Below are 17,526 nucleotides of genomic sequence, written 5' to 3' on the forward strand. Positions count from 1 at the left end.
TTTGGTGTTCTATCATATTTGTATATACATACATTTCTGTACATATTAATATATCTTGCCTAATGTTAATTCATTTCCCTAATCATATGACATTAGGTAAAATACATTATAATTGAGATTATAGTAACAATGTCCTAAAATGAAATATTAGGAGGAAGAACGGAAGAAGATAGATTTTAGGACTAAGGGCTCTATGGAGCCCAGTCAGTCATCGAGGGAGAGTGTTGTGGGTGTAACTTGAAGCAAGGGATGACAGGATTGACTGGGAGGGGATGCAAGAACTGAGATGCTCTAACCATGGAATTGGTTGGGGGAGGCAGATGTTGGGATGGACATGAGTTGAATGAGCCTGGGCTAATCTTTTTTTTTGGTGAGGCAATTGGGATTAAGTGACTTGCCCAGGGTCACACAGCTAGTTAAGTGTCAAGTGTCTGAGGCCAGATTTGAACTCAGGTCCTCCTGACTCCAAGGCTGGAGCTCTATCCTCTGCGCCACCCAGCTGCCCCACCTGGGCTAATCTTGACCAAAGGATACTACAGAGGAAATTCAAAGGCCCAATAGAATATTGTAATAACATATTACTGGTGTTACTGACAAAAGATATTGGTTGGTACAATTTTATGTAGGGTATGTATGTATTGCATAAAGTTCTAAAAAAATTTTTTTTAATTCTTTACTACTGAAATTTCATAAACAACTACTAGATCTGACATATAGGCAGATGGCTATCTGTAAGGCTGGATGTGATCCAACATAATTTAACCTATTAGTCCTCTAAGTCACTTTCTCTACAACAAATAAAGGTAAATGAGATGTGTTTATTTATGTTTTACATTTACAAAATAACTGAATAAATGGTACACATTTTTTTCCACATTAAATTATTCTAAGTACATTTTTTAGGGGCTAAGGGCCTCTGTTAATAATTTGGAAAAAATAAAAACCAGAAGAGTAATTACATGCTGGACACTTAAGCCTAAAAATTAGATCCTTAAAATTAACATGTTTTGGTATAATTTTCTCAGTAAGACTTTATTTCAATAGCACAATCCTTTAAAATAGTTACTATAACATGCCCTGTATTAATGCATATTCATAAGAATTTTGAGTTCTGTTGCTGGAGATTACATTGACAAGCATCATATGCACAGTGAATAAACCTATTCCCTGTAAAGCAATAAATGAGATTTTATGAAGTGAACTAGAAACATTTTTTTAAAAAATCACACTTTCTTGCATTTCATTTCAAAAGGAAAGTATGAAAATGTGGAATATATTGATACTGCATATATTCTTTTAGAATATAACAACTACTTTTTCTGCTACTATATAAAATTTAAGTATGAGCTACTTTTCTTATTCATTTAAGTCATCCCCAATTTTGTTATGAATCATTCTTTATAAGTAATTTCAAATAAGAAAGTATTTCAGAAGCTGATGACCAAACTACAACAGAAGGTTCCAAAGAAGCATCCTGAGGCAACTGAGAAATCAATTTATGTAAAAAATATCCTTTTCGAGGCATAGCAACATCATTCTTCTTTAGAGAGGTTATTGGACAGAAATCATTTTCACCATCACCCAGATAAATAATTTTGGCGTATTTCATTCCTTTTTGTAATTGTTTATCTATAAATTCTACCAGAACTTTTCTTTTACAGAGATTCTTTGGGCACTTATCACAACGATGAACATGAACACCTTCCACAGTAAGATAACCATGGTCATTGAAAGCTGCTGGGTTTGTAAACACTTCATCAAACACATCACGAACTTTGGCAGTTCCTAAAATCCAATCTATGAAGACTGTATTTGAATCTGAAATGATAATGCAGTCAAAAATATCTTTATTTTTTCCAACAAAGGTTATAAGCTCTATCATTCCTTCAGTAAAAGGTATTTCTGTCATAGTTCTTTTCATTTCATATTCCCTTATTCCTTTATCTCCTAAATATTTAAAGACTCTGCCCATATATTCATTCCACTTTCCTTTTTCATAAGTATCTTTTAGTTCATTGGGAAGATTTTTCTCAGGAGCACATTTCATAATCCAGGTGTCACTATTTTCATCTATGACTGTATGGTCAAAGTCAAAAATCAGTAGAAATTTCATGGCTGCAGAATAAGATTTGTCTTACTCTGAAAAAGAAGAAATGTTATTTCTCTAAATATATTCTATTTTAAATATTTTCTTTCTATACTTAGATCAAACAATTTTATTAAAATATTTAATCTGAAAACATGAAAAGTTAAAATCTATAAGAGGCTAAATTCTTCTCAACTATAGATATATGAAAACTACTACAGCATTTTTCATTAAGGAGACAGAAATTTCCTCTATAAACGTATTACTCTACTAACTCAACCTGGTGTGGAAATAATCCTAGATTCTTGAAAGCCATGCCAGTGGAGCATAAGCTATGAGGTTCTACTAAATGGTAAGTAAAAGTCTAGATAAGTACAGAAAGGTTCATCAAAAGAAGCAGCTAGTTATGAAAAAGACAAAAATGCAAAATAGCCTTTCCATGTTTTCAGTGTCAGTGTCAGTTCAGAGTGACAGAAAAGGAGAAAAGAAAGACCCAAGAATCATACAGTTCTTAAATAAACATTAAACTTTTGGTACTGTGTGCAACCTGTGTCCAAAGACCAATGAACAATGTATTAATAGAAGTGAACCACATATATCTTGTTGAAACTGGAATAGATGGTGAGGATATGGCTAAATGAAAGTATGGCTCAAAGGTTCTTCTTGGAGAGATAAATTAAAGATCTGGCAGAGCTGATTTGAGTCTATGGTTAAAGTGATAGGAAACTGGTATTTTGATAACTGATCACATTACCACGAAGCACCATCAAAGTGCTTATTCCTTATTGCTTATTACCAATATTTAGTGGAAAGGATATAGAAAAATTATTTTAAAATCTCGACAAGATCGTCCAATGGATCTAGGATCTCACTGATATGCTGACTCAGTCCTGTAACAGTGTGAATGGCAACCTATCAAACACCTTCTTTCCAAATTACTGGATTAAACAAATATTTATTAGGGGCTTTGGGGTGGCACAGGGTTAGAGGGCTGGGCCTGGAGTCAGGAAGACTTGAGTTAAAATGTGACCTCAGTCACTTAATAGCTGTGTGACCCCTAGGAAAGTCACTTAACCTGTTTGCCTCAGTTTTCTCATCTAAAAAATGGGAATAACAATAGCACCTACCTCCCAGGGTTGTTGTGAGGATCAAATCAGATATTTGTAAAGCACTTAGCACAGTGTCTGTCAAATAGCAGGGGCTACATAAATGTTAGCTATTATTATTGTTGTTATCACATGTCTATCATGAGTCTGTGTGAATTCTTAATCATGCCCTCCTTAAATCCTCTCACTTTGACTATTTCAATAGCCTCTCTGCCTCATGTCTTCATTCTCCAATCCATCCTTCGCACAACTGCCAAACTGATATTCCCCTCGACAAAGCTCCAGTGGCTTCTTCTTTTTTTTCTCTAGGATAACAATATAAGCTCCTCTGTATGGTACCTAAAATCCTTCCCAATCTGGCTTTGATCTCTTTTCCATACTAATTTCCCACGCATCTCCCTCATTGATTCTGTGTTCTAGCTAAACTGGCCTACTTGCTGTTTCCTACATACTGTATTCTGTCTCCCACCTCTATATGTCTTTTCACATGTCGTACTATATGCCCAGAATGTTCCTCACGCTCATTTTTGCCTCCTGGAATTCCTTCCTCCTTTCAAAATTCAACTCAAAGTACTCTCTCCTCTTACATGAAGCCTTTCTTGACCTTCCCCAATTTGTTAATGATCTCTCCAAAATTACTTAGAATTTGCATTGTACATTTTTTTTTATTTATCTGTGTATATGGTGTTAGAGTCTAAGGTCCTTGAAGTGGGGCATTACTCCCCCACTACTTCATTTCTGTTACTGTAGCCTAGGGCCTACCATAGTGCTTCGCATATGGAACGTTTTACAAATGCTTGCTGAATTAGATTGAAAATTAAGTCAAAATTAACCAAACTAAGTCAAACTATACTTTGATACTGGGTGAATTCAATGCAAAGTTGGGCAAAGGGAAGGATGGCAAAAAACTAAGTTGGAAAATATGGTTCTGGATCAAGAAGTGAAAAAAAACCCAAGGGTTTCTAGACTACTTTAGAGCCTCAGCCACAAATAGCATCACAAAAATGAAACTGACCGTACTGAACAGGAAATAATTGATTACAGATGTAGCAGTCATTTCAGAATGACTGTACAATCAGATAATAAGAGAAAAGTTAAAAGTAGATGCAAAATTGAAAGAAAGGATAAAGATGAGAAGATGCCAGATGATTATGACAGTTTTAACCTGACCTGCTTCAACAACTTGTTGACTCTGAAAAGAGAGAAATGAACAAAATGAAGGTACTGTTTCTATTACCATTTCTTAAAAGTTAACCAATGCAAAACAGTTACAAAGAGGCTGACAGAGTTCAGAAATTACATGAAAACAGCAAAGCCAGAAAAAACTTAACATCTTTTCTAAGGAGAAAGATATGGAAGCAAAGGATAACACTACTTTAAAGTATAAGCTACTTGCAAAACATTACAGAAGAGGAACAAAGAAAACCATGGGTAATACCTCACAATATAGCAATAAGCAGTGAAGAAAACAAGCTTGCAGAGAACCTCATGTGATACCTAAGCCAGATTATAACTGGAAGTATTTATAGATGTGGAAGCCAGAAAAAGAGATGCCAAACAGAACAGTTCTGCTGACATTTCTACAGCAATCTAGTTTCCTCAGTGGAACTAACATATTCAGACTTTCCCCACTGTGGTACCAGATGTCTATGGGAACAAGCAGCAATTCTACGTAAGATGAAGTCAAGAAGAAAACTAGGCCTGTCCAGATATATAAAGAAAAAAATCTTCACCCTTTTGTTCTATCCCCACTGATGCCTTGTTAAGCCCAACCCTGCATTACCCAGACCATGTGCCTTTCATGCTTTCAATCAAGTGCTGTTGGACGGTGCCAGAGGAATTCACACAATCAGGCTAACTGGGTCCACTATGAATTTGTTAATCTAATATTACCAGTGTCTACATAGCAGTAAGACACATCTTTTCCTTTTCTCCTAATGGACTCCCTATCATACTCCCCACAGCTGCAATTTTAAACCTCTTCTATTCTCAAGCCTCCTAAACCATTCCCTACCCGCTCTCTCAGCAAAGGGCCTCATAACATACTATGCTAAGAAAATAGAGGCCATTTTAAATAGCCACTATTCTCTCTTTGTCTATGTCTCAAAGTCCTATGATCAACACTCTCCATCTTTTCCTAAAAGCTAACCTCTTTACTTATTTCCTTGATCCTATTCCCTCCAGTAGCTTGCCCCTACAATCATGCCCTTTCATTTTCTATCTTCTCATACTGGATCCTTCTCTGCTGCCTACGAACATGTTCAAATCTACTTGATCCTAAAAACCAGACCATCTCCCCAAAGCTATAGTCCTCTATCTCTCCCTTCTTTCACAATAAAACTCCTAGAAAAGGCTGCTTACATTCACTGCCTTTACTTCCTCTTCTCTCACTCACTTTTTCAACCCCTAGTAATCTGGCTCCCAACCTCACATCATCCAAATGAAACTCTCTAATGGGAAATCTCCTTATCCTACAAGATTAAATCAGATTTGATACTGACATCTCTGTAGCTTGGTGGTACAGTGGATAGTTTTGGGCCTGCAGTCAGGAAGGCTCATCTTCCTGAGTTCAAATCTGGGCTCGGACACTTCCTAGCTGTGTGACACTGGGCAAGTCACTTAACACTGTTTGCCTCAGTTTCCTTATCTTTAAAATGAGCTGGAGAAGGAAATGTCAAACCATTTCAGTATCTGTCAAGAAAATCCTAAATGGGGTCACGAAGAGTCAGACACGACTGAAAAAACCAAACTACAACAAACTGACATCTCATCAGAAGTGTCAGCCCCTCCAGCTGAAGAGCTGGACCAGAAACCTCCATTTAAGAAAGGGACCCACTACAGTCTTCTCTCCATTACGACACCTAGCACCAAGTACCTTTTCTGTCCTCCATCCCACTTTTCAGCTTCCTTTTGGTTGTTATCTTCCCCCGTTGGATTGTAAGCTCCTTGAGGCCAAGTACTTAGCACAGTGCCTAGCACACAGTAGGTATGTAATAAATGCTTATGGAATGAGTTACCAATGATGTAGTAAATGACAATTTACATGGCCACGTATTACTTCACAGTTTTTATCCTCCTTGACCTATTATGTGGTATTTGGCATTGCTGACAGCCCCTTCATCCTAGGTATACTCTCCACTCTGGATTTTCATGGCTTGGCTCCTCTTGGTTCTCCTATCTGCTTAGACACTCCCCCTCAGTTTCCTTTGCTTAATCCTTCAAGAATTCTACATTTTAGCTAAATGGCCTTGTCATTCCCTGCACATCTCTTGTCTCTCTAACTTTGTACAAGTATATTCTGGGCCTAGCACACACTCCCTCCTCACATTTGCTTCTTACAATTCCTTGTTTCTTCCAGTCTCACCTCAAGAACAATCTTTTACAGGAAGTCTATCTTGTTTTCCTTAATTGCTAGATCCTTCCCCCTGCTCACCCCTCAAAATATTTTTATGTTTAGCATTTGATTTTCTATATTCATAGTATCATCCCAATGCAACCATCCATAGATCGTAAGCTCCTAAAGGGCAAAAATTGTTTTGTTTCTTAATCCCCAATGTCTAGCACAGTACCCGGCACATAAGTTCTTAGTAAATATTTGGTAAATGAATCCATGGAGGCAACATGATTTTTAAGGCATTCAAGAATCAATTTTGGATATATCTTTAAGAAGGGAAGCTTTCAAAAGAATGGAAAAGATTGTGGCTGGTTCTTTTACCAAAAAAAAAGGGTAATTGCAAAGTCATCAGCAACTGCCAACTCATAATATGTTTAATTTCTCATCTCTATAAAATCTTTATGGTTTATGCAGAAGAATATTCTTGATGAAAGCAGGAGAAGGGACCAGGCAGGCTTTTGTAGGCAATTTTCTAAAGCAGATGGTATCTTCATAGTCCCACACTGACAGATGTACAGAGCCCGCTATATCTACTGTTGATTTAAAAATGCATTTGACTTACTAGCTGTGTGACTCTGGGCAAGTCACTTAACCCCAACTGCCTTAAAAAAAATAAATAATAAAGGCATTTGACTAGGCAAAACCAAATAGAACTTTATAGGCCTGCCTCAAACAAGATTCAGTAGACACTGTGGTAGGCCCTGAGGATACAACAAAAACCTTACTTTCAGGGATGTAACAGTCTAATACAAGGGCAAACATGTTCATAAAAAAAAAAACCTGTGATGTGAAAAAAAGTGAGATAAATGCCAATTCTAGGTCCAAGCGAAATGCCACAAGAATTTTGATGAGGATTTTACTTGGAATGGAGGGGAGGGGAAAAGGTGTCAGGGAAAGTTTCATGGAGGAGCTAGAAAAAAAGGTATGGACTCAGAGAGATCCATATGGGGGTGGGGAGAGTCTATTCTAGGCATGAGTGAATGTATAAGCAAAAGTAAAAGAGAAACTATGTTAAGATTATGTAAGATTTAAGGAAGTAGAGGCAAAACAGAAAATATGTAAAGGCTATATAAAATTTAAGAACAAATGTGCCTATGGAGACTAACCTTTGATCTTCTGAATACTGACATTGTATGAGGCATATACCAGGGAGATATATGATCACCTATGATGTTTGCCAGGGCATTGGATATCTTGTAAAGAGTCTAAACAGAAGTGATTCCCTTTTAATGGTGAGGTTTTCCAAATGCTTCAATTCATAGAATACATTGTATTAATTGCTTCAAATCACAGCACACTACAGAGGCTCCTCAGCAAAACTGTTAATAATTTTTAAAGGATTTTAAATTTTAAAAGATTTTCTATCTAAAATGGAAAAAACAAGATAGATGAAAAACACATATTGTCCAAAGTACGATAGACAACTAGACAGGAAGCTCATTCAGTTAGTCCAACTATATATGGAAAAGTGTTGCATAAGAACAATTAGCTAGGCTCAAAATTAAGTAAAGGATATCAGATAGAATCACATTTGGCAAACTATAGCACCTCTGATGATCCTGTTGCTACAAAACTCCAATTTTTAAACACCAATAGCATTCAATGGATGCAAACAAAATAACAACACAATGTCCTACTAATCAAAATTGTAGATAACTTCAAGGTTGTTTCAAGGTATAAACAAAGTATAAGGGGGCAGCTAGATGGCACAGTGGATAGAAGGCCAGCCCTGAAGTCAGGAGGACCTGAGTTTAAATCTGACCTCAGACACTTGACACTTACTAGCTGTGTGACTCTGGGCAAGTCACTTAATCCCATTGCCTAGGGCCCGCCCCCCAAAAAAGAAAAAGAACAAAGTATATACCTTGAAACAACCTTGAAATTATCTACAATTTTTGTAGAGAAGATATCATTAAAAATATGTGTAAGCTGGATCATGTACTGAGAATGAGAAACAAATGGACAGCAAAATGTTCCATGGTACTTTTTGAGATAGTAAAAGAATGAAAACTCTTCAGGATATTGGGTGGACTCTCCCCTCTCCCCAACTCCCCCCATGGAGGATTTAAGCAAAGATATGAAAGAGAAATGTACAAGATAAGAAGGCATAGAGGAGTTATGATTTATACTGGTGTTAAGAGCACTAAAATTAACTGAAGTGCAACTACATATAAGTATCTATCTACCTAAGTCCAAAGTACACCTGACTACTTTACCATCTAAAATGATATCCATAATATTACCAAATTCCTATTGGTATGATTTTATAAGCTAACAGTCTGAAGGGCAGGTATAAAAGGCATCTTTAAAGATCGAAATGAAAATATACTTAGTATTCTATTCTAACATGAGTTATTATGAGACAGTTAAATTGAAAACTCAAAGGAGCAAAACAGAAAGAAAATGTGGGTTAACAACGCCTACTAAAACACCCAATATTAATCATTGGGCTACTTTGTTTAAAAAATGTTTTAAAATATTCCTGTTTCTGTTTACCATCATCAAATTCTGACCAAAGTATTATATTGTACAAATTTTTGTAATTTTAAATTCTTATTCTAATAGGTATTTTTAAAAAATTTATTAAAGATATTTAGCTTAATAATTAATTTTAAATTCCAATGTTTACTAGAATATTAATATTGTGGTACTGCCATAGGCTAAATAGCAAAGAAAAAACAAGACACTTGATCCTAAATAATTTCTGGTAACCATTTTATCAGAGATATGCAATATATAATCTGGCACTAATATGCCAAATAAAAATGGTACATGAGTGGTCTATCACTCTGGGAGGAAATGGATTATGATATAAAGATTATTTATAGCTTTATTTTGTTCCACTCCAGCTATTAGAGAATTCATGATTCCATTTTGAAGTCTACTGAAGAGAATGAAGATGCCTGAAAGAACAGATGGGGATTAGCAGTGGGGCTATAAGGAGACTAATAAGAAACCAAAGGAAAAGACAACAGATGGTAATGAGTAGCAAAATGGAAGGCAAATGTATGAGAATTTAGACAGAATATAATAATAAAGACAGTAAAAGCAATAACTAGAGACTACTTATAGATATAAATAAAAAGGTACCAAAAAGGAAAAGGTTTTCATAGACAGGGATATAAAAGCATAAAAACAACTTGAGATAAAAGGAAAGAATAGTTTTTGGGTAAAGTTTAACACTTACCTGAAAATGTTAATAAGCTCCAAAGCACAAAGTAACCAAAAACATTCCTATATGAGACCTATCTTAACTTTGTTAAGATCTTTTAACTGTTAAGAGATTTTTAGCAAAAAGTACCTAAAAAGAAAAAGGAGAACACAACCAATATAAAAAAGAAAACACCAATAAAAGAGTTGAAATATTTGACATTTAAAAATGGGCAGTTCCTTGACTTAGGAATGACTTCTACAGATGAACAAATGGTGGAGGAGTTCAAATCTGGATATGCCCCAACCTCACAGAAGCAATTGACCATTCCCTAATCGGGGTTCAGAACACATGGAGATCAGAAACATGTCTTCTTTTATGCAGTTAATAATTACTGTTTCTATAGAAAAATGTAGTCTGAATTCCAAATCATAGGCTTAAAAATGAACTTTTGAAACATACCCTTCCTAAGGTGAAGACTACCTGTGATTTAGATTTACTTTAGCCACAGTAGAGAAGGGGTCACTAAACTTCTGCAGCTAACAATCCCCCCAAGTAGGCTGAACTGCTATTCTAGTTAACATAATTCCACTAGTCTACTTTGTATCCATCTAATACATTTTTCTGTTGCTCTTCTTTGTTTCATTTCTTTGATTCCTGTCCATTTTTCATGCTGTCTCTAGCACCCAATTATTATTGTAATAAATGTAAAGATAAACAGCTAACGAAGAGATACCTACCTAAATTAATTTCTCCAAGGGAACAATGTTTTTGCTTTATTTCACCTTAGAGCCGGAGTTCAATGGCCAGAATCATCTCATTTTAAATACCATGCAGGTTATTTGTCAATATGTTTCAATACGATTTCATGAGGAACAGTCCTTGCTCGGAAGCAATGGAAGTGAGGCTTCTTAATAACACCTAAAATTGAAAACCAATACCTTAATAACTTAATATGTGTCACATAACATCCCACTCCTCCTCTTTCCTCTTCCACTAAGAAAACACATATTAGTATGGGAAAAAATAAACATAACTGAAAAAATAAGCACTCATAGATGTCAAAACAGTAATGTGGAGATTTTCAGATCCATTTTCTTTTAGATTTTAATGTCCAGCTGAGAATCATGGGATAAGACCATTTAATGACAGAATTTTGAACTGTTCTACAAATATTCAGAGTTTTAATAGTCAAAAGACAACTCTGGATTCATCTCACTTCTCTACCAACTCAGAGAAGGTCTAGGGCTTTCTTCTTTTATTCGCAAAAACGAATCTGATGGGTTACTTATTTATATACATATCTGTTTAGTTCAGGTGAAACCTATATCCAGTAGCTATGGGAAGGATTATATAAGTCTGGTCATAAAGGAAGCTGGTTCAGTTTTACATCACTCACTAGTAACTTAAGTTACTCTAGCATGGGCCTATGATGTGTCATGGTGGATAGGAAGATGCTATAGTTTTCACACTGAGTAGGGCCTTCTATACTTCATAGAGTCACCTAAATCCTTACGGGGAGCTTGGTCTCCCTTGGATCTCCAACACCAGGAATGACTGACAAGTCAATCTAGAAAGTCCAGGATGCCTTGTGCTACTACCTTATCCTGGTTCTTCTCTTACCTACCTGACCTTTCTTTCCTGGATTTTCATCCAGGTCAACCCCACTAAACATGGGTGTCCTACAGGTTTCTATTCTGGGCCCTCTTCTTTTATATTATTTCACTTGGTGATCTCATCAACTCCCACAGATTAAATTATCATCTCTATGCTGATGATCTACTCACTCAGCTCTAACTTCTCTGTTGACCTCTGGTCATACCTTTTAGACAACTTGAATTAGATGTCCAGTAGGAATATTAAATTCAACATGCCTAAAACTGAACTGATAATCTTTCCCTCTAAACTCTCCCCTCTTCCTACATCCTCTAATTTTATTGATGGTACTACCATCCTTCCAACCACTCAGGATCACAATCTAGGTGTCACCCTATACTCCTCATTCTACCCCTACCACCCATGCAATTTATTGCCAAGGCCTATCAAAAATGCCTTCATGGTATCTCTCACATATTCCCCCTTCTCTCTTCTGATATTGCTACCGTTCTGGTGCAGGTCCAATAGCCAGCTGGTTTGTCTCCCTGCCTCAACTTTTCCCATTTGAATTCATCCTCAAGAACTGCCAAATTTTTCTTCCTAAAATGCAAGTCTGACCATAACATCACATTCCTCCTTCCCATTCAATAAACTCAGGTAGCATCAAGGTGACATAGAATACGCAGCCCTGGACCTGGAGTCAGGAAGACTTGAGTTCAAATCTGGCCTCAGATACTTAGATCACTTTACCTCAGTTTTCTCAACTGTAAAATAGGGATAATAATAGCACCTACCTCACAGGGTAGTGATGATAAAATGAATTATGCTTAGCATAGTATCTGCCAAATAACAGGCACTATAAAAATGCTTATTTTCTTCTTCCCCTTCTCCCCACTTCCATTATCTCTAGGATCAGTGAATCATTTAGTCAATATGCACTTATTAAGTGTCTACTGTGCACCAGACGCTGTGCTAAGTGCTGATGACACAAAGAAATATAAGACAGTCTCTGCTCTAAAAGACTTCACAATCTAACAGGGGTGATAACATATAAACAAATATGTAAAAGCAAGCTACAATAAATAGGAAACATGATAAATAGTAAATAAGAGGGAAGGCACTATAATTTAAAATGATTTGGGAAAGGCTTCCTGTAGAAGGTGAAATTTTAGATTTGAAGAAAGACAAAGACGCCAGGAGTTGGAGATGAGAAGGTAGAACATTCCAGGCACAGAATTTTCACAGCCAGTGAAAATGCCCAGTCAAGAGATGTGGTATCTGGTTTGAGAAGCAGCAAAGAGGCCAGTGCCAATGGATGGAAGAGTACATACTGGGTAGAGGCATAAGGTATAAAGCTGGAAAAGTAGAGAAAGGGGCATGAAGTATAAGAAGACTAGAAAGGAGGAGCATTCTAGATTATGAAGGGCTTTAAATGCCAAACAGAGGATTTTATATTTGATACTGGAAGTAATAGGGAACCACTTGCATTTATTGGGCAGTGAGGGTTGTACTTTTGGCAAATCACTCTGGAAGTTGCATGATGGACTGGAGTTGAGACAGACTTGAGGCAGACTCATCAGCAGGCTATTGCAATAGTGTAGGTGTGAAGATATGAGGGCTTCTACCAGGGTGGTGGCAGTATCAGAGAAGAGAAGAGAGTATATCGGAGGGATGTCGTAAAGGTAAAACCGACAGGCCTAAGCAACAGACTGGATATAGGTGGAGTGAGAACTGAATACCTCGGGAGTGAGAGGTAGTAAAGAATCAAGGATGACATCTAAATTGAGAGACTGGGGGACTGGGAGGATGGTGGTGCTTTCAATAATAATAAAGAAATTTGGAAGGTAGGAGAGCTTGTGGGGAAAGATAACAAGTTTTGGACATGTTGAGTTTAATATGTCTACAACACATGCAGTTCAAGATGTCTACTACGAAGTTGTAGACTGGAGGAAGAAGAGAGATTAAGGCTGGATAGGTAGATTTGAGAATGATAATTGAATCCACAAAAGCTGATGAGATTACCAAATAAAATAGCACAGAAGGACAAGAGGGCAAGGAACAGGGCCTTGAGGGATATCCATGATTAGTGAGTATGTCCTAATCAAAAATCCAGCAAAAAAGACTGAGAAGATGCCCTCATATAGGTAAGAGGAGAACCAGTAAAGAGTAGTATGATACATCTAGAAAGAAGAGAGTATCAAGAGGAGGATGATAGTGTCATGATAGCGTCAAAAGCTGCAGAAAGGTCAAAAACAATGAGGATTGAAAAAAAGGACTTCAAATTTATATTTATGTCTTTTGGCTTGCAATTTCAAAGCCTTTCAGAACTCCTCCCTAACTTTCCAGTCTTCATAGATCTTACTCTTTTCCATGTACTCTGTGATCCAATTACACTGGCCTCCTTGCTATTACTTGAACACAATACTCCATCTCCTTACTCCAAGTGTTTTTCCTCCATGCCAGGAGTGGTCTTCTTCCTTATCTCTTTACCCTGGCTTCCTTCAAGGCTCAGTTAAAGTCTCACCTTTTACAAGCAGCTTTCCTATCCTCTTTAATCTTACTGTCTGCCTTTTGAGATTACCTCCTAGTCCCCTCCAACTCTACCCAATTTATCCTAAATACAGCTTGTTTGTACATAGCTAGGTGGTGTAGTGGATAAGTACTAGGCCTGAGTACAAATCCAGCCTCAAACTAGTAAGTATCTGAATGTTCGACCCTGGGAAAGTCACTTCACCTTTGCTCTTTGTCTGAGTTTCTTCAACTGTAAAATAAGGATCATAACAGCACCTATCTTACAAGGTTCAAATGAGAGAATATTTGAAAACTACTTAGCACAGTGCCTAGCACATACTAAATGCTTCAAAAATGCTTGCCTTTTAATTGTTGGCATATTGCCTCCCCTATTACTGTAAGCTCCTTGAGAACAGGGACTGGCTTTTTTGCCTTTCTTTGTATCAATTCCTGGCACATAGTAGGCACTTAATAAATGCTAGCTGACTGAGCTAGAAATGAATTGGATCAGCCTTATTTGAATGACAATCTAATATGTTATATTCTACTCCCTATCAATAAAGTATAATGTAGCCTACTGTTGCTCTTGTTTCATTTCTTTGAATCCCGTCCATTTTTCATGCTATCTCTAGCACCCAATTATTATTGTAATAAATGTAAAGAGAAACAGCTAATGAAGAGATACCTACCCAAATTAATTTCTCCAAGGGAACAATATTTTATTTATTAAGACTCATTTGTAAAGTCATGTAAAAAGTTACTAATATATTCTACTACCCATGTAAGTATCTATAAATACTTTTTCAATACTTCAGTGAAACTAAGACTTTGTAGGTGCGAGTACCATTTTCTGCCTTCCTTCTCCTACCCCCATGCTATGCAAACTGAAACCCTTCTATGCCTTAATAGAAGGTCTTCATGAGCTGTAGCTGAAAAAATCCATCACCCTACAGTCAGCCTGATGGTAAATAATTTTTAACTACTTACTATTAAAATTACCTACAAGTTTTCCATAACATATTAAAATGAAACACACATATCCAAAATTACTAGTATGGTATGATTACAATTTTGTCATCTGGCAAACACTGTCCGTACAAAAATAATTTCTCTCTTCAACTATTTTTCACTAACGTTCCCCCCTACTTACCTATGTCATAGGGAAGTACAACTGATGGTTGTAAGCCTGAAGTAATATGGTACAGCTGTGGATCATAACATCAGCTTTTATTAAAAACAATTCTTAATTTTCCAAAATACAGTTCTTTAAAACTAAATCTTTTAAAGCTTGGAACAATGGGCCTGGCCTAAGTTGTACAGTTGCAAAACAATGTCATTAGCTATAAAGTTCCTTTAAGTATTTTTCAATGTTAGTAAATAAATTTTAACATTAATCAAAAAATGGATCAAAGATGGATCAAGAAGGGGGCAGCTAGGTGGCAGAGTGGATAGAGTACTGGATAGTGAATAGAAGTCAGAAGGACCTGAGTTCAAATCCAGCCTTGGACCAAACACTTGACACTTACTAGCTGTGTTACCCTGGGCAAGTCACTTAACCCAAATTACCTAAAAATAAAAAACAATTTTAAAAAAGATGGATCAAGAAATGGATCAAAACAAAAGAAAACTGAAAACTGCCTCTGCTGTTTAACTAGCTGTGTGACCTCGGGCAAGTCACTTAACCTTCCCAAGCCTCTGAGTTCTCTTACATATAAAATGAGGGATTTGGCCTCCAGTTCCTTTCCAGCTCTATGATCCTATGAAAAACAAAGAAATAGGAGAAAAGCAGATTTTGAAAGGAAATGAATTATATAATCTGTGTAAATCCTATTCCTCACTTCTTAAATGGTCACAGTGAAGGATTTAAAGTGCATTTTTGCTAATGAAACAATCTGTATATCAATGTGAGTTAGGGATTTTTACCTGTGATAGGTACTTAAGGCTTAGTTTTTTGGGTTTTTTTGGCTAGGCAATGGGGTTAAGTGACTTGCCCAGGGTCACACAGCTAGTAAGTGTTATGTGTCTGAGGTCACATTTGAACTCAGATCCTCCTGAATCCAAGGCTAGTGCTCTATCCACTGCGCCACCTAGCTGTCCCATTAAGGCTTAGTTCTTATAAGTCTTATCCAGCAAATTTTAATTCCAGGATGCCTGTGTAGTCCCTAAAATAGTTTCTAAATTATGAATAATCTGGAATTGCCAGATAATGTCCCTGCTGAACCACTTATTTCTTTACAACTTATTTATTATATAAACATTCCAGGACAAAGCTTGAATTTTACTTAAAGCAGATAGGAGGCAGTCTAGCACAGTGCAAAGGCTGCTGACTATAACGAACAGATCCTGGTCTAAATCTCAGCCCTACTTTTGCTGCTACTTTTGTGACCCTGCTAGAATAACCTCTCTGGGATACTTCACTCAACATGTAAAATGAGGGACCATATTAGATGTCTTCTAAGGTTTCCTTCTAGCCCTAATTATGAGCCTATGAATAGGATTTTAGAGATCATCTAGTCCAGGAGTTTTAAATTGGGCTCAGAGAGCTTGTTTTTCAAAATGTTTTGACAGCTTCATTTCAATATAAATGGTTTCCTTGTACAATGCATTTATTATGCTAAGCCCTTCATAATCCTATACATTTTATTTTATACTTTTAAAAAATATTATTCTCAGAAGGGGTCCAAGACATAAATAAGGTTAAGAATTTAGACCAACCACCTCATTTTACATATGAAGAAATAGACTTGGAAAGATGAAATCACTCGTCCAAACCTAGCTGGGAGTGGCAAAGCCCAGATCTCCCGACTACTAGCTTAGTAGCTTTATTAAAATAAATAAAAACTTTTTTTGGCCGAATCGGCGATTTATCAGCGCAGGGCGGCTTAACCGCATAGCTCTAGACCAGTATTTCCAATAGTCGCCCGGGGCACTGAGAGCCGCAAGTGGTCAACAGGCCCCAGGCCACCTTGCCCCAGGTCAAGGTCCGGCCAAGAGTCCATAGGATGAGAGTGGGGGTGGGGAGAGCAGAGGCGGAACCCAGTCTTTACCTCTACGGGGAGCCCGTAGGACCACAAATCTAGACCTGGAAGGGAGGGGTTGGACGCCACTTAGGTCAATCTCTCCTTGTTTTACAGATGAGGAAACCGAGTCCTAGGGATGCAAAGTCCTTATTCATGGTGACAACTGGGAAAGGTCTCCTCTCCTCCAGGTGAGCCCCGGCGATTTGGAAGCCAAAAGATTCGAGACGCTTTGGGTAAGCTCTTGGGGGGTGGGGGTGGGATCGGGTAAATGGCCTTCCAGGCTCCCCTCAGGGCGCCCCCCCTCACCGCCCCCGCCCCCCGCCCCCTCCGACTCTCTACCGAGCGGGTTACGCCGGCTCTCCTCCCCGAGGCTGCGGCAGCCTTCGCGGGGTTCCCCATCCCCCCGGCCTTGGGAGAGGAGTCCCAGCCCGGCGCACGGCCCACCCTCCCGCCTCCGCTGGCGCCCCAGGCACCGGCCGGACCCCGTTCCCGCACTCACTGACATCGCCCTTTGCTCCCCGCCCAGCCGCGGCCTCTGCTCCGCCCGCCCCCAGTGAAGGCCAAGCCGTCCCCTCCCGGACGCGACTCCGCCCCAGCCCCGCCCCCGTGCGCCCCCCGGAATCGGTTCTTAGCCTCCCGCCGACGGTTTCCGATCACTTCCG

The 17,526-nt window shown here is 37.9% G+C and overlaps 1 protein-coding gene across 5 annotated transcripts; it reads right to left on the reverse strand.

The window, feature by feature from the left end:
* Nucleotides 1–798: 798 nt before the first annotated feature.
* On the reverse strand, nt 799–17,460 carry PHOSPHO2 (phosphatase, orphan 2). 5 transcript variants are annotated; one of them, XM_020990931.2, is made up of 6 exons: nt 17,364–17,450; nt 16,892–16,994; nt 14,995–15,049; nt 10,478–10,658; nt 9,774–9,887; nt 799–2,139 (listed from the first exon to the last, which is right to left on the reverse strand). In XM_020990931.2, exon 6 carries the CDS (start codon nt 2,111–2,113, stop codon nt 1,385–1,387), a length of 729 nt encoding a protein of 242 aa, XP_020846590.1. In that variant the 5' UTR covers nt 2,114–2,139; nt 9,774–9,887; nt 10,478–10,658; nt 14,995–15,049; nt 16,892–16,994; nt 17,364–17,450; the 3' UTR covers nt 799–1,384. The 5 variants fall into 5 exon arrangements, with proteins under 5 accessions (XP_020846590.1, XP_020846588.1, XP_020846591.1 ...); XM_020990929.2 differs by lacking the exon at nt 16,892–16,994 and having other exon boundaries at nt 17,364–17,444; XM_020990932.2 differs by lacking the exon at nt 17,364–17,450 and having other exon boundaries at nt 16,892–17,120.
* Between the last annotated feature and the right edge of the window lie 66 nt (nt 17,461–17,526).

Source organism: Phascolarctos cinereus, unplaced genomic scaffold (genome assembly GCF_003287225.1).
Source record: "Phascolarctos cinereus isolate Bilbo 61053 unplaced genomic scaffold, phaCin_HiC Scaffold_726;HRSCAF=1367, whole genome shotgun sequence".
NCBI classification, from domain to species: domain Eukaryota; kingdom Metazoa; phylum Chordata; class Mammalia; order Diprotodontia; family Phascolarctidae; genus Phascolarctos; species Phascolarctos cinereus.

What these genes read in the sequence shown, in the direction of transcription:
- PHOSPHO2 (XM_020990934.1), bottom strand. Translation starts at nt 2,113, where the DNA reads ATGAAATTTCTACTGATTTTTGACTTTGACCATACAGTCATAGATGAA.